Genomic DNA, 23,255 nt, shown 5'->3' with positions numbered 1-23,255 from the left:
ATGTCATTTCATGCTTGTGAAGTCCTGTGGCGTTCAGGAGAGTTGCTGAGATCCCATCCTTCAGAAATGCTATCATATAATGTGTTCCAGTAATCGGAGCTTCACACCTCGGTCTCCTCAGGAAAGGTTCTGACACAGTGATACAGAGGGAGTCTGATTGTTGAAGCTGGGATTCACACAGAGGTGAAGTACAATCCATCCTGCTTGAGCAGCACTGAGGTCTTTGCTGTAGGTGGGATGCTGTAAGGTGAAGGGACTTTGGCCATGGAGTGTGTGGGGTTACTATGGGGATAGAACAGGATTTCATAGTAGCTGTCTAGCAGTGTTTGACTGGAGGGAGAACTGTTTCTACTTTTTTAGGAAGTCATTGTCTGAGAGGAACTGGAGGATGGGGCTGGGGAGGGGTTGCCAGGTTTTACTGTGCTTATCCTGCAGACGGTCCTTGACCTGGGTCGTCAGCAGGGTAGATAAAATGAATTGCAGGCGCTACACCCAAAGTGTTAAAGGTGTGAAGATACTCTGGCTTGTGTCATGATTTCTAGTTTGGTTTTACAAACAGCTAGTCTGTGTGCTCAGAAAAGGTTTTGTGACAAACTGTAGGTTGAGTGTAACAGAAATAACACTCGGGTTTAACGAAGAGCAACAGTTTAAAAAATTTATGATAGTTGGATGCAGTGACAGGTCAGACTTCTTCTCTCTTTGTCTTCATTCTTTATTTCTCTCTGCTTTCATAAGACAATATTTCCCTGATCCCCATCCGGTTCACGGAGTCCAGCTGATGAGAGTCGGAAAGCTGCGACATTACCTGTCACACATCAAGGACGCTCTGGACATATTCAGACAGGTGTGAGGGAAAACATGCCAATAAGATTAATAGTTTTATTACAGATCTGTATGTCTTATGTATATTTGAATAAGGACTTGTTACACAGTTATTATTCTGATTTTTCTTCATCATTCTTATTGCTAGTCAGAGATAACTGCAGAGGTTTGAAAACAGAAGAATTTTATAGTCATTCAGAGTTCAGTTTAATATAAATCCATTTCATAATGATCTTAAAAACACAACATAAACAATAACGTACATTAATTTCCTTGTTTTTCAGGCGGGTCAGATTCTAAAAATCACCCATGGTGAAAATCACCCCCTGGTCGCTGGTCTGTTGTTGACAATGGAGGAATGTTGCAGAGAGATGGATCAGCAGACGCACCGCTGAAACACCCAGACAACACGTTCGCTTTCAGTGTTACCGGTGTGTTCATCAATCCATGTCATCAGTTTTGTAATATGAAAAACATTTTATGAGCTTTTCTTTAAAGGCATCTCATGACTGTCGTGTATTAAAGTTTTCATGTCCACAGTCCGGGTTTATTTTCTTCATCAGGAAAGTATTAAAATATAAATTGCTTCAAGCTAAATGGTTTAATCAATAAAGACAAATGAATTTACTTGATGACTGTTATAATCAAGGCTGGGTTATGTAACTTCAAACCAACCACTGCAGAAATTGCTTGTTTAAATTGTCTTTTACTTACTTTTCCCAGGTTTCATCCTCACTGAACTATTTAAGCGATAGACCAGGCACCATTTAGTTTAACAGGGTGGAGGCATGTGATGTAACAGGATGAAGTAACTGTTGAAGGCCCGTTCCTCACAACAAACACTGTGGGGAGTTCAGAAGTTAAGAATGTTAATATTGATGATGGTGGAACTCAAACAGGTAGCTGTATCACCCCTATAAAGGAACGTGAACACTTTTGTAGATGTAGCTGCTGGCTGTTTTTTTCATAAGTGACATAAGAAATGAAACTTATAACCTATGTCGTACCGTTGGTCCACAGGTGCAGTAGCAGTAACAGCTACTGTGACAGAAAACATACATTTTGTGGTATTTATGGTAACTACAACAATGCTGATAATAATGAAAGTAATACAACTGAATATAAAGTCTCTCTTTACAAAAACACAATGTTTGCTTGAATCATAGCAGATTTAGTTTTTACCCAGGAAGCGACCTGGGCGGTTTAATCTGAACATACCATCTGGATGAGGGATGAGAGTGCGACCATGCGTGTGTGTGTTGTTTTAGGAAAGTCAGGTCGTCCAAACATCCATCTGTCCTCCATACATATCCATCACACACACTTCCCATGATAATCCAAGCTCTTGTGTGCTACTCAGTGTGTGACTTCCGAGATAAGCCCACAGTGTATTTCTAATGGGTTGTAGTAGCGTGTATCTCACACACACACACACACACACACACACACACACACACACACACACACACACACACACACACACACACACACACACACACACACACACACACACACACACACACACACACACTCACTTCCCATGTTAAGCTCAAGTTCTACCATTTGCAAAATGATGACAGCACTTCCTCAAAAAAGGAAGATTGTGTGTGTGTGTGTGTGTGTGTGTGTGTGTGTGTGTGTGTGTGTTTCTATGGTGTATAGGAGGATTAAAGGGATCCTGCATTTCCTCTAAGTTGACAAACACAGGTTTGACCTTTGTTCTCTTCCTTTTTGCTCTCACTGCTGGAATAGCTGACGTGTTGGGAATCCCTCCTGGATTAGTCGGGTCTGAATTAGACTCTGTTCAGCATTAAAACAATATTCTACTTTTTTTTGTTTTAATGAACAATAATCATAGAAACCTTGGGTTGGAATTGTTCTGGCTGTGTGAGCTGGAAGGCAAAGCTTTGACACCTTTATCCCAGTGCTAACAGTGAACTCTGGGGAACACAGAGCCAAACCAGGCATGTCAGCCTGAGTCTGAGCCTGGAGAAGGTAGCGTTGAAGACATCCTGCCTGGTTCCTCCACAAAGAAAGTCGACCCACCCAGCCTCACGGACTTCTGACCAGTAGCACTGACTTCACATGGGATGGAGGTGATGAATTTGTTCTGACCCGTTTGACTATGCTGATGAGATCATCCCTGGATCCTCTGCATTTTGACTGGGTGTGTGCTTTCTTTGTTGTCCTTCTCTCTGTTTGATATGGTGGGTATTCTGTGTGGGTTGCTCTTGTATGCTGCTGTAACAGCAAATGGATGGGGAAAATTGAGAAGGTGAAAAGAGCTTGTTGAAGTGGCTGAGCACCTAATCAGGATGTCGAGTGTCTTCCTTTTGTTCAGAAACCCTGAGATGTATCAAGAGCAAACTGGTGAGATCACAGGTCAGGTTTTCTTAGAAGAAATGGAAGATGCTGCTGAAGAGAGGGACATCCAGCCCCTGGATAGGCTTCAGAAGGATGGGGGGGGGGGGTGGCAGGAAAGGGAGAAGGCTTCGTTCAATGTGTCTTGGTGAGGATGAATGAAATGATTGAATATTAAATAGAGAAGAGCAGTAAAGATGAATCTGGCAGACAGACCTGTTGAAGAGCAGCTTCCTGCCTCCATCTCTCACTGGTTCTGTTGCTTCTTCTTTGCCCTCTGAACAGCCATTGAGTTCACTGCTGCTCACTCTGTCTGCCTGTTTTGTCTTTCTCTCCCCAAAGCTTTTGAATTCAATTCATTATTAGTCAAGACATTTCAAAAAAGAATTACATCAAGTATTTTTAGTCCATCTTCATTTACTTACCCTTCTGCTATTCATTGTTCCCCATTTTTTAAATTTCATTCTCATTTGTCATTCTCTCTCATTTTACCACAGCCTATCATTTCTAAACACTCCACTGAAAATTAATATTTTAGAATTTATACATTTTTCTGAGTGTGTTTCAGGTTTTATGATATTAGTATTGGTATGTTGTGTATTTTGTGCAGAGTTAGAATCCTTATTATCCTCTTCGTTATCCTCTTGTGAATCAGGGTCCACTGATAGGGAGCAGTTGGATGTTATATATTCATCAGTACCGTAATGTCTCCTTAGAGAAACAACAGAAACACTGCCAAACCTAACCTCTATTTTCAGCCCACAGCTTCACCATTCCGTCATCATGCCTCCATCTTTCCTTTTATGTTGATTGGGCTCCTTCATAATCAGAGTTGGCTCCTCAAACCACAGGACTGTTGAGTAAAGAGTGTAGCTACCTGCACACGTCCTGCTGTCAGCCTCGTCTCAGCTGGCATTGATTCCAGACATCACTGACGTGTCTTCTTCAGCTGCCGCCGACTTTACATGTTTCCTGTGAGCTATACAAACCTTTAGTTTAGTGTATTCAGAGACTACAGATGAATTCTAGAGGCTCTGTTGATTTGTTGATTTTGATGGTCAGGTTCAGGTATGGTTTGGTATTGTGTTAATTTTCAACTTTTCATCTACTGCACTGTAAAACCTCACTTTGAAACGTGCCATCTGTCAGATAGCACGTTTCCCTGTTGCCAGAACTCACTATAAGGAAGATGGTGACAATTTACAACACTATTGTATGTTTTTGGCCAAATCTAAATTTCCCAGTTTAAAACTGTTGTTTGTTTACAGTAAATTACAATTAAAATAGTTCTACCATGAACTGATTTAGAGGCATTTCTTGTGTCTACAACAGTTATATATTACTTTGACTTTCATGGTTATTGTAAAGTTTATTTACCTTAATGTAAAGGTCTACTGACATTTCTGATGTATCAAATCAGAATTTGAGTTTTTCAAATTAAGGACTTCATAAATTGAAGACGTCATAAATTCTGAAAAATGTTGTTTCTATACAGTATCCCAAATGTCTTAGATTAAGAAAGTAAATGTTTTTAAGTCTTTTACTATGATTAGCACAGTCATAATGACTAAACATGACACTTCGAACAACCTCATTGTTTTAGCATTTAATGCTTCTATTTTCTGTTAAATTATTATTTTGCTTTAACTTTGAGTCAAAACAGGCAGCCAGTTTGAAATAGTTGACAATTTATTATTGAAGATACCTTCCAAGAGCTTTTTTGCAGGATTAAAAAAAATACGAGTTGAGGGAAGTTGAAACATTTTTCTTTTACCTATACAAATAAATCCATTGGTGCACCTGTTTACAAATGAGTTGAAGCACATAAGAAAAATAACAGGAACATTCAAGGCAAGACAAAGTGTAGATAACAGTTAAATTAACAGGAAACGTTAGAAACAACAAATTGCTGTAGTTTTAAGTGAGACATTTTGTTTAATATGAACAAGAATTGGACTTGCCTTTTTGTGACTACATGTTTAGAGAAGATGAATGAGTTGAGAACAGACATCAATTAACTAGAAGATTATTACTGTTTTTAAATTAAGCGTGTTAATAACTAAATCCACTTGTCTCTCACAATATTTGTCTTGAACTGGTTCAGCTCTTCCACATACAAGTACATCTCTCCTTCCTTTGTTGCCTTCCCCGTCTGATGCCTTTGTTCCTCCTTTCTTCTCTCATCTATTCTTCCTTTCCCCTGCTGTGCACTGGTGATCAAAGCATGCGCAACAGGGCAATATGTCACCTAGAAAGTTGCCTGCGGGCTAGTAAAGGTGCACACACGAGAAAACCTTAGAAACCAAGTGGTATCAGTGGAAACAGACACAGGATCTAAGAGCCGTGCAGCTTTCCTCGAGGCAGCACATGCAAAAGATGATGATGTATGATAACAGTGTGTTTACAGGATGAAGTCACACTTCATTTCCTGATTCATCCAGATTAATTTTGAGGAAGTCAAAATGCCCCATCTAGTTCTGCCCTTGGTGCTTGGAGGTGGGTTTTTTTTCTCCTTTTAATTTTTGACAATATATTTCCTTTAGAAATAAGACTGAATTCATGAACCAGTGACAATGTTATGGGTTTAGTTTTACTGCCAGCAGTCGTGTGATCTGTGATCATTTTTGAAAGAAAATATTCAAATATCATATCTCACATGTTAACATCTATCAAGGGATTATAGCTTCAAGGCAAAGCCTGCTGACAGAGACGGGACGCTGCAGAGGAAATAGTTTCTCTGCTGAGGAGAAGGATGACAGGGTATTGACAGCAGCTATTAAAACGTGGATAAAACCTCCTGAAGCTGCAGCAGCTAGAACTCCAGTCGCTCTTTTATGATGCATTTGAGTCATAATTCAAGATGAGCTGGATGAACAGACTGTGGTTCTGTCTGGTCCGTGGTTCACCATACTGTCTTCAAACAATGAACAATACATTTCTTCGTTTACATCCCTCCAGCTTGTCTTCCATCAAGACGTGTCAGACCACATTGCTCCAAAATCGTACATTAGCAGAGGACGTTATGATCAGTTTCTGCAACACACACACACCTCATATTCTGCAGTTTACATTCATGGGAATTAAGCAGCCGCTCATGAGTAAAAGTACAAGTTGCAGCTAAGAAAAATATTTTTGGAAAATGTGATCTGACTCAGACAAAGTTACTACATGTCAGATTTCCTGGTAACACATCATAATTCTCCTGAAAATAAATACATTCATTTGTTCATTCATTTTATTTTTTTTGCCTCCATCTGATAAAACAGATGGCATTTGGTGAATCATATTATTTAAAGCACCGGATGTGGAGTGGGTCCCTTTGTCATTGCCTCTGATGGAAAGAGACAGATTGACTTTTATGTTATCTATTCACAATATGGGATCACCAAACCTCAGGGTGTTTGTTGCAATTATTGCTAGAATTATAAAGTGTTACCACGGTAGATTTGGCACTGACACAACATGGGGCCTTAAATCTAGAAATAATCTGTATAGCTCACCCAAAGGTAGGGGTTCCTAAAATACACACTGCTAATAGCAACAGGCTTTTACTGTGGAACATACAGATATTTCACTTAGAATTATAACTGTATTTGTTGTATTTATTAGTTATGGTTTAAATTTATTCAATTGAAAGACTACATCAATTACAATAATCATGAATACGTTACCGCTTTCATCTCCAATAAGAGCAACTTAAATCAAAATAGAAAATATATGAAATGAAAATGTGGATATGCATATATATATATGACATGTGTACAGCATATATTTTTATATATGACATGGGCTCATAAAAGTATGTACAGTTATTTTTTCTTTAATGCATAGAAACTTTTAAGCTCATAAGGTGTAAATAAATAAAGAACGTTCTAAAAAGCAACACTGCTCTCCTCACCTCAAATAAATAAATACAATTTTATTCATGACTGGCACGGCGAACAGAAAAGATCATGCGGGGCGATTTCACACACTACCTGTGAAAAAGCTTTGTGGGTCTTTTCTGTGGAAAGCGTCTCAGTTAATGTTACTCATTTTCACCTGGCTGTCAAACCAGGTTCAGACCTCAACATTCTAGAGGAAAAGATTTAAACCTGTATCGAGCAACAGACTAGTTTTGATCATTTGATTTTATACAGGATACTGAAAATTTTTGAAAGATGTTGCAACATGATCACGTTTTTTTTGTTCTCTAATAACACTTTAAGGTTTAATTTTTTAATTTCAAAGTATTAATTACCCTCCAAGGCATAAGCTGTTTAAATTATTAAGATAACAATTTGTCTAACTTTGGTATCTTTTTCAAATCGTATCATTAGAACTACAATAAATAACTTCTTCCCTCACCTTTAAGACGACAAGCAAGGGCTGCTCTCTGTTACGTTTTCAGAAGGGATTTTTTTTTTAACAAACATTTAGATCATAAACATCTCAAGCACCGTACATAATAATATCAATCATAAGCATTGCTATCGGGCAGAAACAATAGAACCAGGCAGAGATGTTTACTTCTTAATTTGGTCATGATCCTTTACCGTCTTTTGTTCTTTCACAACTTTATATACCTTTTAAAGCCAATGCAGAAAGTGTTTAAATAGATCATTTGTAACAATTACTGAATCTCGAATATGTATTTCTGGTCAAATTTCACTACTTGTTCAAATATTACAACCCTTAAAAATGACACTATAAACATGCTTACCAATCACCGGTATCTTTCTCACAAGTCAATCTAAATATCTCTTAAACCTCTTTATCTTATTTTCATATAGTCTCCACATGGTCCCATTACACTCAAATAAAAAAAGATACCTTAATATAAAACACATTGACAAATCGTTCATTTTCTTTTAGAATAGACCAGAACAACACAGATACAAAGAACAGGTGGTCTGTCGGTCGGTTTGACAGTCAAACAATGGATGTACTTTACACTGAATCAGAGAAAAAACATTTCATTGCTTTGTGTGCACATAAAAAAGCATCTTCTGTATAATGAGTGGGACATTCTGAACTTACATGCCCACTTTAGATGTGCTCCGTTTGTCAAAATGTAGGGTTTTTTGTCTGTGATTAAACATACACATGCGTCTGTGTCTCATAAAAAGCATGTGGATTTTTCAAATTTGACTTTTGGTCCTTGTAACCGTTTTTTTGTTTGTTTGTTTTTTAAAGAGAACTTCAGGTTTTATCAGCCTCAAACTCGTCAATTTAGGGATCCGGGTTCGATTTCATCTCCGGTCTCCTCAGTGAGCCAAAGTCTATTCCAACGTACATTATGTGTTTATGATACTGTCCAACGGTGACCTACAGTAAAACATTTAGAAATGGTTCTGAATTCAGATATTTTCCAAGGACACTGACCTTTTGTTTTTTCCTATGCTAGCACCTTACATACTGCATTGTACACAAATTCATAGACAAAGAGAGTGAATCTTGGTTTTGTTAAAATGTTCACAAGGCACTTATCTAAATACGGTTTCTTTTCACCTGTCATTCTCTCAGTGAGTCTGTTTTAAATTAACTGCGCAATAATTCATGCTATTCACGTAGTTGGCGCTGTGTGTTTACATCCAATGGCTCTCGAACGATTAGACTCTAAAAAGTTCTCTTCTGAAATGCAGGAAATTAATGTTCTCATCTGCATGTCTTCCTGATCCACCGTTGTCTAAAAAAGCTCCTCCACCATTTAAATTTTCAGCTCCGTCTGATAGAAGTGCCAGCAGTCTGATTAATCATCTCTATGGAAACCACTTCACACGAGCGATAGTGAACCCTCCGTTAGATGCTGTGGAGTTTTTATTTCTGAGGACATATCCAGGCCCACAACTCTAATCTGTGGACTCTTCTGTCTTTTGGACAGCTACGTTTCCACACGTCCATTCTTTGTTTCCCCTCCATCTTTCCATCCATCTGCTCTGCCTGCTTAGACGTGGAGCAGGACATGCAGGATCGATGGCAAATCCACTTCTGTATCCCTCCTATCCAGTAATTCGTTAAGATGTATTAGTTTAGGTGACATTTCCTTTAGTGTTTTTGCTTCAACAGAATCAAAGCGTCCAGAAGTCACCCACTGCTCTGCTCCTCTGGATCGCCATCCGTCCTTCTGTCTACCGGTGTCTTGAGGACACATCGAAGCAGGTGATCATCATGAGGTGGGCTTTGCAGAAGTTGACTCTGGTTTCCAGTTTGTAGGTGACCGTCTCCAGAGCTTCTAAATACTCCATGGAGTCCACTTCATAAGCCTGCTGCAGCTCGACTGATCAAGGACAGAAGAAAAGCCAACACCAATGGATCAGGTGATGTCTGTGTTTTCTACCGTCTGTCACAGAGATTGATCTGTTGCCCAAACACGGATCAAAGACATCTGTGTGTGGAAATACAAGAGCCTGACGAACAAACTCACTAAATATTCTAAGTAGGAGAACCAACCTTGTGTTGATTCTTGTCTAGAATTAATCCACAACTAAAGTGCTATTGACTCCTACTTTGGGAAATATTTCCGACGACTACAATGGCCAAATATTTAGGACATTATTGAGACTTTTGAACTGAGCTGCAAGCAACAAAAAGGGATCAGATGTCACACAGGTTTGAATCTACTTATGGCATCTAATGGACAAATGTATGCTCACACAAATGTTATTTTATCACTGCTTTCTAACATTCTTACCAAAAAACAACTCTAAATGATGATACTACCATTACAATACAATATATGCTTCAGTATACACACTTCTAAAAATGAATGGCTCCTTTTCGGCCCAATATGAGAAGATTAATTTCTTCTGCGAATCTCTAGGTAGGGTTTAGTGAGGATTCCCAGCGTGACTTCTGGTTACACGTGATTGTGTTTTTACCATGGAAAACATTTGAAGAATCGCTGGGAGGGTTTCATCCTGCTGATCCAGGGGACCAGCAGAAAAAGACAAAGACTGAAGAAATGACTTCAAGACCAACATGACTTGACATACAACATGAGTATGTTGTATGTCACATCCAACAACGTCTGACACAACCAAACACGTCGCTCATTGATAAACCCTTCAGTGCACATTAACAATGTATTTCCATTAATCACCTGTTTTTCTAAGCTGATGAGAACAGCCAGTGTATAATGCATGATAACACACACACACACACACACACACACACACACACACACACACACACACACACACACACATGTCCAAACATGCCAGAGCCTACTTACACTCGGCGGTCCATGTGTGCGGCTCCAGCATCAGGTGCTGTTTGGTCTGTTCCAGCTCCTTCTTCAGACACTGGTACTTGGCTCTGACTTCACTGATTCTCTGTTGCCGATGCTCCAGCAGACGGAGCTTGGCACTGACATACACCACGTCCTGACACCCCGACAGAGAAGACACTGATTTGTTTCCCTTTATTTACCCAGTGAAGCACATGTGGCTCCCTTTCCACAGCAGACTGCTGAGCATTCACACCATTACACTCATTCCTATTGGCCTGAGTATCTCTGGACACCGAGCAGCTTCACTAAATCAGTCGGGGTTAAGTGGCTTCCTGGAGGCTGCTGAAGGGAAAATCTATATTTTATGGTTTCCTCTCCCATCGGCTTCCCCACAAATCACACATTCCTCCGCTGAATACATAACAGTACAAAAACCCAATACCTGCGCCATACATTAATATACATCTGAGATTCACAGCATCTCTCTGTACTCTGCTAAGTCTCTGGAATTTAAAACCATTTTTAAATATAAGAGTAGATGCAAGGAACTATAATGTAGATTTAGTAGGAAGAAATTTCATTATTCATACAGAACAAAATGCAAATGTTGATTAATTCACACTCCACTTTTGAAAACTCAACATCTTTCCTCTTTCACACACACACACACACACACACACACACACACACACACACACACACACACACACACACACACACACACACACACACACACACGTGCCTTCATACATCTCTGTTCTGCTCCAGCCTCCCTCTTCTGCTCCAGCAACAGTGTCCAACAGAACGCCTATTGCTTTTTATTGTTTCCCTATTCATCAGATCAATTTCATTGACATCTAGTGGAATATTTCCTGTTGCCCTCTGGGCTCCTTTTCCTGATAAATGGTTCTGTAGCTTCTTTGCCTCTCCTAACACGTCCATTCTCTTCTCCAAAGCCTCCTACTGACATACATATCATTCTCACACTATTTATTTATCCTACCTCTGTCCTTGTCCTCTTGTGTTTCCTTTTACTTCCTTTCTCTCTGTTATTCTATTGTTCCCCCCTGTTTTCTTTTATATTCCTTTTCTATCCATTTGCCCCCTCCCCTTTACGTCAGTGTCCTCCATTCTCTATCTCACCTTGCTCCCTCCTTTGTCTCTCCTCTTCTGCAGACGCTCAACATCATCTATCTCGTACACTTTGATCTCAAAGCTTTCTGTCATTGCAGTTGCACCACGGAGATTTGATGGAGCTGGGGGGCCCAGTGGGCCGTCTACCCAGCATGCACCAGGGCTGGAAGAGGAAGAAGAGGAGGAAGTGATGGCCTGTTTGGAAGAGCGGTGAGTAGGTGAGGAGGAAGAGTCCAAAGTCAGTGCCGGGATCAGACGACGTCTCTGGAGGCCTGAAAGAAAAGATGAGAGGGGGGTCATAAAAACAGACCGGCGCTTCAGGCCAGGCCTGACGCTCCAGCGGGTGTCAGTTGGTCTGGCCTGACGCGTCCACCAACGCTCATGACGGACCGCTCACTACATCTGTGGGAGAACACAGCAATATTAAAGGTCCCATATTTTGCTGTTTTTAATCAATTTTCCGCAGCTGACAGGCATTCAAAATACACTGTGTGTGAATGTTTTGCCCCAAACTGATCCGTGTTGCTGAATTTCATCTGTCTGAAAGTAAATGGGCTCCAGTGAGAACAGGCTGTTCCTGTTCCTGCACCCTTAAATGCTGATGAGCTCCATCTGTCAACACCTGCCCCCCTGTTACACACCCCTCTCACTGAGAACATGTGGCTAACAATAGCATGGGCTAATGTTTGCCTTGGATGTACGCATCGCTTCACCTTGGGGACAAACGCCCCCTTATCCGTGGAGAGGTGAATGTTCTCCGGCTGTGGAAATAACTCCTTTAGTTACGCCACCAAAGGAGGATTATGATGTTTTATGTTTTAGCACCATGTCCCCAGTGTCTGGGTGGAGATTTCCTCATTCTAGGAGTTGGTAGGGTTAGGAAGGACCATTATAGTCTGTATATGTAGAGACCAGAAAGAACGTGTTTTTTTATGATATGACCCCTTTAAGAAAATGGGGGAAAAAATCCGGAATGCGATGGCTTCTTCCTGAATTCATGGCCCATCCTACTAGTAATCTGTCCAGTAGCTTCATGTATACAGTTACTGACAGATAAAGGTTACATTACGCCACCTGTAGTGACTTATGCATTTTGTCAGATCTTCTTTAAAATTAGACGGAACAACCAAATAATATTTCACATTTCAGTGTTTGTAAGGATTGTATTACTAAGATTACATCTCTATTATAGATCCTCAAAGGCATAACTTTGGTCTATATTGTTTATACTTAATGCTAAAATTTGTTAGCCTGTAGCCTCATAATTAACTGACAGATACGACATTTGCATTGATTTTCAAATATTACTTCCTGCAAGGAAGGAGGTCCCAAAATCATTCTATACTTGTAATCTACCATACCACACATTCATGAGATCACAGGGTTCAGCGGTGTTCTCATGACACAAGATGATTCAGTATGGAAAGCTGGAAACAAGACAGAAACGTGTTTTCAGCCCTCTGTGCAGGTATCTCTGTGTGAGGCATCGAACCACAGCCACACAGCAGAGACGGCTACACTTCAGTGGCCTTGTGCTTAAAAAGGAACGCATGAAAAACAGGAAGATTGGATATGGGAATAAAAGCTGAAAAGTGTGTGCTGAAAAGATGAGGACGGTTTGAGAGGCAGAGAGAAGGAATAAAAGAAGACTATCCAGTGATTGAAAAAGCAGAAAGAGAACAAGAGACGGATGATGGAGTGTGAGGTGAGATTAAAAGTTTAGTCTCTCTTCAAGAAGCACAGATAAGAGAAGCTGGTCACTCTCTTATCTGCTCACTATGCTAGAATGAACAGACATACTTTGCATAGAAATTGCCAAACCATGTCCACAGGAACGAAAACTATCAGCTTCACCAGGAACTAGACAGATAAGGTGTTTTAGAGGCGGGACACAAAGAAAGCGGTGACGTCAGTTACGTCGCAACGGTCTCTTGGCGTCAGCGTGGCACAGAAAGGTCAAGCAGAGGCATTAGCGGTTCACTAAAGAGGAAGTGGAATGTTTCAGAGGAATAAACAAGTGACAAGCAGGTGAGGAGAAATGAAAGAGAAAAAGAGACAACATAGCTACCTACTATGTCGTGATGAATGGGTGCAAAACTCCAGTGTGGTTTAAAGAAAATGAGAGTAAATCCTAATTTCACGCTGCATACAGGAGATGGAGCTGCACCCTACACGCATGGCTGGAATGGGTTACTCCAATTTAATCAGGCCAGGAGGAGCAGCCTCTGACCAATCTGATTTTATGCACATATCCATCCTCATGATTAACCAGTATAGTGTCATTTGCGGGGCACATTAGCAGCATTTGTCTGTGGTGTTCCGTTGAATATATATCCATTACAGCCCACACCGGTGGTTCTTTTTACCGTTTCACAGATGGGTGGTCAGGGTCACCTTTTCTACCTGGTTCCTGCAGCAACCGTGTGCATCACATTCCTCTGAGCTGCTCGTTACATTCAGGGCTCCAGGAGGGGACTGTCTGTGTTACACATGCACCCAACATATGTGAAAACATTCATTTTATATGTCACTTCTTTGTGCCTGAATTTAACTGCTCTTTGACATTTTAGTGGATTTTTATACAGTTCTTGCAGGTGTCATGCATGTTCATGAGTGTGCATATGTAAGACCAGATTGTGTGGTCCTCCTACATCACTTGCATGTGAGCAAGACGACTAATAAGCTATCATAATTTCAATTTTCTTTGTTTTGAATAAAAATAAGAGAAGATAACATTTGCTTGTTCATCTAAATGTAGGAATTGTGGCACGAAGGTGTAACCAGGATATAAAGCAGTCGTCACAGAGGGTTCTTTGTTTTTCTGTAATATTAGCTTTTTCTTTTTTTTTTCAAAAGCTTCAACCTTTTTGTGATCACATTTATTATACAAGTGTCATGTGGGTGCTTTTCTGCTTTTAGAAATCAGAAGTATGTGAAAATAGTGAATAGATAAAGAGCGTAAAAACATAATCTGTGTATGTAGCCATGGGGTTGCATCACTGATTCAGAAGATTAAGAAATTCCGTTTCTTAGTACCCTTTCTAAAGCAATTTAGATGTAAATGTGTGAGTGTGACCTGTGCTGCTCCTGCTCTTCTTGCTGCTCTTGGAGCTCCGCCTGGAGGAGGTGGTGGCTGAGCTGTGATCGCTGAGGGAGTCCTGAGCAGAGGAGGCACTTCCTGTGTTCTCGCTGCTGTCTCTCAACATGCTCTCGTAGCCACTGCTGCCTCCACTGTGGTAAAACAGGGTGGTCTTCCCCATGGCAGGGGGGAGTTCACCGCTCAGCACACTGCTGTTGGAGACAAAACGAAAGAACATTCAAGCTAAAATGAAAAAGAAAGTTGAATAGCTTTTCCAGAACATGAGGTGAGTGGACTTGGGGTCCGACCTGTTGTCACTGGCATGGCCGCTGCTGCAGCGATGTGCTTTTCTGGGAGCTGTGATCTTGCTGTAGGGAGAGGGTAGTGTTTGGACCACCACCGTTTTGTCCTCTCCTTGGCCCCCTCCTCCCCCACCTCCACTTCCAGCTCCCCCACCACTGAGAAAAAGAAAACAAGCTCTAAACATTTAAACCATAGTTTGTTGTCCATAAAACAGAATAGTTGACAGTTGAAGCTTGATGGAGACCATCAAACCCTGTGGAGTATTACCCCAACCTGGATGCCATCCTACACAGATATGTGATTCATAATTCATTCCTTGTTTAGGACATCCTCCTAGATGTTAAAAAAAGTAAGTAAAATAATTAAAATGACTAACTTTACTCCACCGACTCCTCTTTCCTCTCCTGGATCCGTGCCTCCTCCCTGGGGCATACTCCTGGAACGAGAGCCTGTGCTTCCTTGTAGGAGCTCTGAAATTCTGCCATTGACAGCCCGGAGAGGCAATTTGGCAGCCAGGCCCCCCCCTCGACTGCGACTCAAAGACTGGGTGGAACATGATCCAGGGGAGGGCCCCTGCTGCTGCAGAGGGGCCTGGACTGAGCTCTGAGGCTGTGGAAACAGATAAATGGATTAGGAGATTGGAAGGACAAACAGGCAGTGGTGGCTTGGATTACTTGTCTTTGTTCTGTGTTTTTCATGACCTTGACCTGTTAAAGGTCTGTTAAACTAGGTATTTCTTCTTGCTTTGACAAATGGTTTCATTCACATGGACAACTCTTCCTGCCTACCTTTCCGTTGGGGGGTAGGCTGGAGCTGCGGCCGGTGGCTTGACTTAAAGACTTGGTAGAGAAGCTCAGGGTCTTGGTGCTGGAGGCGGACAGACTCCTGGACTTGGGACTACTGGTCATCAACAGCTTACTGACCGCAGACATCTTTGACTGGCTGCTGGTTTTAGCTGGTGACTGTGGAGCTCTGCTCGGACCAAGACTGGAATTAAAACTGGGGCTGCTGGCATTTCCAGAAGGAGAAGATACTGATCCAGCACGGGTGAGGCTGCGCCCAGTACGAGGCATGGTGCTGTCCCCCTTCACTCCTCCTCCACTCCCTCTCAGGCTGCCATCCCTCTCCAGAGAGAAGCAGTCGTAATGGTGGGAACCACTATGGGAACTGTGGACCCGTCCCAGAGAGTTGGTTCTGTTTGCAAGCTGTTCCAGCTTAGCACTGAAAAGTCTACTGCTGTCTATGCTGGAGCCTCGCTGTCGGATGACACCCCCAGATAACCCTGCATCATCTGCTGAACTCCCTAACGATGCCGCTCCAAGGCTGGCTGGCTGCAGAGGGCTGGCAGCCCTGTTCCGTTGGTCCAGGCTGGATTTCCGTACTGGTGGCAGAGGTGGAATTCCCCCTTTCTTGTAGGAGAAAAAGCACTGTTTCCCAGTCGACCCCCGCCGATCAAGAGTGGAACGGGGACTGCAAGGAGTTGATGCGGTGACACCAAGATTACGGTACTCAGCTCCATTGTCTAAGCCGTCATGGCGGTTGAGACGGTGCCAGCCACGGGGGAGACTGGCAGTGCGGTGGATTTCTGGGTTGTAGATAGTCGCCAGGAAATCTCCATTGGAAACAACAGCAATCATCTCACAGCCGTCCACCACTCTCTTAGAGTTTGAAGACGACACCGTCTCCGCCCCGGGACAAGAGCTGCCGTTACCCCCTCCTGGTGATGCTAAGATAGAAAACAAGGAAAAATTGCCTTACATAAATTGAAATACATTCAGAGCTAAACCGGAGGTTCCTGATGATCAACATAAGAAGTTCAAAGTGACTTAATCACAGAGGCAGAACAAATATTACATGTGTTTATTCCCATAGCCCTCATTTGCAAGCTCAAATGACTAATTACAGCACATGTGGTCTGAATGTTTGGTGATAGCCGGGCTGATTACAGACTCAAACAGGCTTGTCCTAGAGCATCTCTGCTTACCATTGTTGAAGCTCTGCTGGTCTCTGGCCCCAGCTGCGATCTGGCTGTTTGATTGATCCACTTCTCTCCTACCTGGCTTGACTTCACACACAAACTCCCTGGACTTCCCCTCCTCCATTCCACGCTTCAACCAGGGGTCTTCAAAATTCATTCCACTGGAAATGGAAGCTAAAAGTGGTGCATTAACTTTGACTGGGTCTTTCATGAAGGTAGTCTTAGTGGGCGAAGAAATGATGGTTGGTTCCTGGATAACCATGGGTTTGACAGCCACACATGGATGCACACTGATGGTGGTCTTGAAAGGAGAGAAGTTAGCAGGTCCTCCCAAAATTTGGATGTTAGTTTTTGCCATAGCTGGAGGCATTTTCCTCATCCTGTCTTTCTTTGGAGTTTCCTTATCATTCCCATTCTCTGACAGCACCACGTCTCCTTCCAGACTCCCTCTTCGTGGGACACCACAGCTTTCATAACCACCTGGTCCTTCCATTCCAAAAAAAAGACTTTGGTTGGGTTCTGGTTCAGCCAGGGCCTCTCCTTGTTGACTCTGGGACTGACTGAAGCTGTGGAGAGACTGGTCAGCTTCACTGCCCACACTTAGGTCACTCATCCAGGAGCCACAGTTGGACATCACTGTGGCTAAAGCTTCACCGTCTATCCGCAGCTTGGCCATGGCCACCTACAACAGGACACAACAATGACTCACTCTAATTTAAGGTTTAATATAAAAAAATAGAGACTGACTCTCACCTCTGCCATGGCAACGACCTCTGTTACCCCTGAGGATGTTGTGAGTCCTGCAGGCATACGATGACCTTCTGTTGGGCCATCTTCACCAACTCTGATGCTGACATCTTGACAGCCTGAGAGGGGGGCAGTGTTTGAGCAGCGGTTGTCATTGAAGTTGATGGTGCTTGTTGAACCAGTGGTCAGGCCCTGAGTCTCAATGACAGCTGAAACATCCAAGTTCTCCACAACTCCAGCAGCCACAGTGTACACCACTTCATTCTCCATAATCTGGAGAGGTCCAGCGGTTTCTCCAGATAGTGTTGGTCCTGGGGCTGCAAGTGTAGGAGAGAGTGACAACTGCATATGTTGTCTTTCTTAATGTTATCCATATTTGTTGTAATTTTGAGTGTTTGACTTTGATTCATTACACTTTACATTTCGACCCCTTTGTGTACAAATAACAGCGTCTTGAGGCAACCCACCGTCCCTGTGTGTGTCTAGGGGTATTGGTGGAACGTCATCGTCACAGAGCGTCTCCGCTGAGCCCAGGCTGGCAGAAGGAGATACAGTTGGCTCTTGGACCTGTGGACTCATACCCACTGGAGATGTCCTGGACAGCAGGGACTCTGTGGAGGACCGTCCACTGTCTGCAGCCAAACTGTCTAAAGCATCAGAAGCACCCATTTCACATCTCAGTTCAGGTTATTTTCCAATTTCAGAATACAAGAAAAATGGCCCTTTAATGTCAGATGTGCTGAGGTGACCCTTCAGACATTTAGTTCAGCTTTAGTATCACTTCTAGCTAAAGAGGGATTAACATTTAAATAACATAGAGATGGTGGGGGGCCCAGGAACAGGTGGTTCATACATTATTAAGTCTTGAGCATGACGCTGGCTTACACAACATGTGTTACAATAGAACAACCAATCACTAATGGCCATAAGTATTTCTCCTAAGTGTTGGCCAAAGAAAACTAATGGAGAAAAATGCAAGCAAGCAAAGTTAAAAATATCACCATAAAAATTAAATGTAGTTTCTGAGACACAACATCACATCAGAAAGCTGAAGGGGCCTACGTACTGTCTGAGGTCAAAGCTTCTGTCGCCTGGCCATCTAGGGCCAGAGTGTGTGAGGAGAGGGGAGGTGTGGCCGGCATCACGCCCTTCTGGGTGAACACTTTACAGCGCTGAGAGGGGGAGGACGGGGGCCTGAGGAGGAACCAGACGGTCAAACATTATGGGATTTTCTTATAGAATTATATTCTATAATTCTATTCTGAATGGAGCTCCCTTGATAGATAGATAGATAGATAGATAGATAGATAGATAGATAGATAGATAGATAGATAGATAGATAGATAGATAGATACTTTATTAATCCAGGAGGAAATTGCACATTACTGCCTTTAGTTAGCATTTATGAAATCTCAACAAGAAATTTTATTTTTTGCTACAGCATCAATTTTTAAAAAAATTCAAAACTTTATTTTCTTTGATGCTAAATCCACATTAAATCACCCAATAATCACATCGTCGCCCTCGGATATGCATTTACTCCACCTGTATTCCGCCGTTTTGGTCAGGCTGGCGATACCAAGGCGTGGTGATCCTAGTGGCCGTGCCTTTCCATCAGTGTTACCGCCCACATTCAGACCATCGCAGCTGTTCAGAAAAACAATTAACAGGTCATTTGGGGGATAAAGGAAAATTCTTTAAATCAAGAGGGAAGAAAATCATTTGTAAGAAAAATTCTGCCCATAACTAATTCTCAGGGACACGTGGTATTCCCTGACCTCACCTGCCATTCAGGTGGGAGCTCTTGGCCCTGAGCAGCGGGTTGGACGTGATGCTGCTACCTCCTGTAACACTCCTGGAACAAGTTACTATGGATGAACCAGAACTCTGAGCCAAGCTGTGGATCATTGTCTGTGCCAGCTCTGCCTCCTCCACCACCTCCTTGATTTCTTGTAGCTGCTGGTCGTTGGTCCTCCTCCTGGGAGAAGCTGCTGCTGGGGAGAAGGAGGACGGCACCGCACCTCCATCGGCACAGAGGGAGTCTGGACAGAACAATGTTTCCACAGCTGAAAAAAGGCAAGTGATAAAGTGCTAAAGTCAGGTTTATGGGTGCAAAATTGCGAGATGCTTTTGTAAAACATTTACGTGAACCATGTACAATTTATGAATGAACCTGTGTTGCTTTCAGTATCCAGAAGAGCTGCAGCGTCTGGAGCGACTAAGGACGGAGCCGGGTCTTGTTTGGAACCGTGCTTTGTTGCTGGAACTTCTTCAAAGGGGAAATTTGTCACCTGAACAACAACAAGTGAACACACCTGGATGAAAAGCTCCGTCCTTCATGTTAGAAACCTTGCAAATACTTGATTTTATGGTTGACAAAGGAAATACTTGTGTCCATTCAGCTCCTGACAACATCAAGACCTTCAACACTGACGTGCAACTAATGCAAGTATGTATTCTCTACAAAACACTTGTGTGACACACAGGACCCTGGATGAAATAAAAACTCATCAGACAACATGTGACTCTCCAGAGGAATGAAGATCTTATCACAGCGAGAAAACATCTTCATTTTCCTCTCTAACAGTAGCGGCGCTGGGCAGCCATCACCTCCTCACTGCCATCGATGCAGTCCAGTCGCTCCTGCAGCTCAGCGAAGGTGTTACACTTCAAGCACTCGGCCCCCTCCTCTGGGACAGGGGCCAACGGCTGTCCAAGAAGGGACTGAGACGACTGAGGAAGGGCCTGAGAGGGGCCACTGAGCGGGTCCTCCAGCTGAGACGGAACCTGTTGAGGGGAAAGGAGTCAGCTGATGGTCCTGCATTAGTTACCTGTTGACTGGGGAACCCTTAAATGTGAAGGTGTTAAGAGGACCTTGTTCTGGACTCCAGATCCATGATTCTGGGCTTGCGGTTGCTCTGACACTTTACCACGAAGCAAGGCTGGAATAATGGGTACAAAGTCTGGGGGCCCCTCGTTGTCAGTTAGCTCTCGATCCGACACCGCGGCCCCATTTGGGCCCACATATATCACCGTGTCACATGACTGCTCGCTGCTAGAGTAGTCATCAGGATCACTGGACAGTCGCAGCAGTGGGTGGTCAGCATCAGTGTCCCCCCGGTGGTGGAAGGCTCGCAGATGAGTTGGACGCCGCATGCGACCCTCTTCACAGGAGCTCTCGCCTCCAGAGGAGCTGGAGGTGTACTGCTGAGGAGAGACGGAGAGGAGGGAAGGAGTCATTTCAAGTTCTAACTCACACGTCACACCTGAGGGAGACCAGGTGCGCTGGCTCCCCCACTTCACACCCCATCACAGCTCTCCCCTTACCCTTCCCTTCCACGTGATAACATTAGGTGAAAGACAGCATGTGAATACAGCTCAAAACACAGTCGTTCAAATCAGCAGCTATTGTACCACCACCCAAAGCTTTTGAGCTTTCAACTGCTGGACCAGAAGAACCTGAAGGCAACATCAGATGTCGATTGTTCCGCTGTGACGCCTGTCAAATAACTGGCATCATAGTCCACGCTGTGATTCAGTCAAAGGATAAAGTCCATCATGAATGGATTTACTCCCATTCTCCTCCAACAGAGGAGCAGCTGGAGACATTTCAGGAGCGCCTCGTGGCTTTGCTCCTTTGAAACTGTCCATGGTGAATCTCAGTAAGTTTTAATGACAGGGTCGATTTGAAGATTGGGTTTTGGTGTGTTTTATGTGGATTTTGCGGCACTTAAACACGACTGCTCAATGATGTAAAAGAGCCTAAACAGAATCAAATCTGATCCTGCTGTGTCTTCACTATCTCTGTTGTGTGAGTAGATCCATCTGTCTGAAGATGGATGGATGATCTAGATGAGTGTCCCTGAAACGGTGAATGGGTTGAAGTAGCTAATTTCATTGTTTATATTTTCATAACAGATATGAACTTTAATTTATATCATTAGTTTTTCTATTTGTTTAAGGAAAAAGAAGCAAAGTCATTTTAATTTTTATCTAGATATTTACACAAGCGTTGGAAATAAAAAATGCATAATCAAGATCAGCAGCCGTTGTTCTGTTTAAAGGATTTTACCGTTGAATGAAGTTATATTTACCACAAACACACTTTACCACTCACTGACTGTCAAGTTCTAGTTTAATGACATGAAGGCAATGATCCTGAAAATGGTCCCTCAGTTTGAGGAAAGCATCAAGTCTGATTCCAACTCACCACGGTGACTTTATTTTTCTTCTTTTTCATTCGGAGGACACGGGAAGCAATCTGGATGGTGGAGAGGGTTTCTGAGAAATCTCTGGGTGAGGCAGAGATGTGAGCAATCATGGTGGTCCGGCAGTTCATGTTGCCTAGCGACTCCCTTAGCAACATGGTCAGCTTGCTGTCCCTAACACACACACACACACATGCATCAAGACACGTTACTAGAAATGTACACAGTCACTCAGACATGACACAAAAACTGGTGCGTTCTCCCTCCAGACACCAACACACAGAACACACCTGAGGAATACCAGGAGCGCGTTTTCATCACAAGAACACTGAACATTAGATGTGGAAAAAGGCAGATGACAAAACACCAGGCCGACTGCTAAAATATTCAAAAGGCAGAGTTAACTGTGAATGTTTATTGTCTTTATTTATTAATGCTACTAAATCACGTGAAAGAAAGAAATCCTTAACAGATTACACAATTTAATACTGAGGGATCTGTGTCCCAAAGAGATTACAGCAGACTGGAGAGTAGAGTAGGCTGTGTGTTTAAGAAGAGACTTTCTCCTGGGTGGGCTACTGCAATCGTTCATCGCCTTTTCTTTGAGTGTGTGTGTGTGTGTGTGTGTGTGTGTGTGTGTGTGTGTGTGTGTGTGTGTGTGTGTGTGTGTGTGTGTGTGTGTGTGTGTGTGTGTGTGTGTGTGTGTGTGTGTGTGTGTGTGTGTGTGTGTGTGTGTGTGTGTGTGTGTGTGTGTGTGTGTGTGTGTGTGTGTGTGTGTGTGTGTGTGTGTGTGTGTGTGTGTGTGTGTGTGTGTGTGTGTGTGTGTGTGTGTGTGTGTGTGTGTGTGTGTGTGTGTGTGTGTGTGTGTGTGTGTGTGTGTGTGTGTGTGTGTGTGTGTGTGTGTGTGTGTGTGTGTGTGTGTGTGTGTGTGTGTGTGTGTGTGTGTGTGTGTGTGTGTGTGTGTGTGTGTGTGTGTGTGTGTGTGTGTGTGTGTGTGTGTGTGTGTGTGTGTGTGTGTGTGTGTGTGTGTGTGTGTGTGTGTGTGTGTGTGTGTGTGTGTGTGTGTGTGTGTGTGTGAGGCCTGCAGGCTGACAGTGAGTAAAGCTCCTCTGTGGCTCAATAGCTCATGCTGCTGTCCCCTTTTCTAAAAACACAGCCTGCAGGCATGTCTCACACACATATGTGTATACACACACACACACACACACACACACACACACACACACACACACACACACACAGGGCTATGAATTAGGTAGTATGTACATACTCCGATCTTGACCTCCTCCTTCTCGATGCCGTACTCTTCTCCTCTTTTCTTTTTTCCTGTTTTCTGCCTCAGGCTTGAACAACCCCCCCCCCCACACACACACACACACACTCCCTCCCCTGTGGCCCATCTCTATGTCCTCT

General features: G+C 43.0%; 2 protein-coding genes across 4 annotated transcripts in view; one reads left to right on the top strand and one right to left on the bottom strand.

The window, feature by feature from the left end:
• Nucleotides 1-2,117, top strand: part of smyd3 (SET and MYND domain containing 3) — a 59,778-nt gene extending 57,661 nt beyond the window's left edge. The window contains exons 11-13 of one of the 3 annotated variants that reach the window (XM_068319986.1): nt 736-844; nt 1,107-1,253; nt 1,546-2,099. In XM_068319986.1, the coding sequence (XP_068176087.1) occupies nt 736-844; nt 1,107-1,217 (220 nt within the window). In that variant the 3' untranslated portion in view covers nt 1,218-1,253; nt 1,546-2,099. Of the gene's footprint in view, nt 1-735; nt 845-1,106 lie in introns of all 3 variants that reach the window. The other 2 variants (XM_068319976.1, XM_068319996.1) reach the window with 2 other exon arrangements.
• Nucleotides 2,118-4,869: 2,752 nt separating this feature from the next.
• Nucleotides 4,870-23,255, bottom strand: part of kif26ba (kinesin family member 26Ba) — a 75,146-nt gene continuing 56,760 nt past the window's right edge. The window contains exons 12-28 of the mRNA XM_068318076.1: nt 21,845-22,016; nt 20,509-20,841; nt 20,245-20,421; nt 19,808-19,925; nt 19,418-19,700; nt 19,180-19,281; nt 18,701-18,828; nt 18,102-18,281; nt 17,641-17,951; nt 16,894-17,569; nt 15,698-16,635; nt 15,286-15,518; nt 14,915-15,064; nt 14,604-14,818; nt 11,537-11,799; nt 10,397-10,547; nt 4,870-9,442 (exon numbers count right to left, since the gene is read on the bottom strand). Coding sequence (XP_068174177.1) covers nt 9,294-9,442; nt 10,397-10,547; nt 11,537-11,799; nt 14,604-14,818; nt 14,915-15,064; nt 15,286-15,518; nt 15,698-16,635; nt 16,894-17,569; nt 17,641-17,951; nt 18,102-18,281; nt 18,701-18,828; nt 19,180-19,281; nt 19,418-19,700; nt 19,808-19,925; nt 20,245-20,421; nt 20,509-20,841; nt 21,845-22,016 — 4,579 coding nt within the window. The 3' untranslated portion in view covers nt 4,870-9,293. The remainder of the gene's footprint in view (nt 9,443-10,396; nt 10,548-11,536; nt 11,800-14,603; nt 14,819-14,914; nt 15,065-15,285; nt 15,519-15,697; nt 16,636-16,893; nt 17,570-17,640; nt 17,952-18,101; nt 18,282-18,700; nt 18,829-19,179; nt 19,282-19,417; nt 19,701-19,807; nt 19,926-20,244; nt 20,422-20,508; nt 20,842-21,844; nt 22,017-23,255) is intronic.

The sequence above is a fragment of the Antennarius striatus genome, chromosome 1 (assembly GCF_040054535.1).
Source record: "Antennarius striatus isolate MH-2024 chromosome 1, ASM4005453v1, whole genome shotgun sequence".
NCBI classification, from domain to species: domain Eukaryota; kingdom Metazoa; phylum Chordata; class Actinopteri; order Lophiiformes; family Antennariidae; genus Antennarius; species Antennarius striatus.
This window is presented reverse-complemented; position numbering and strand designations above follow the sequence as displayed.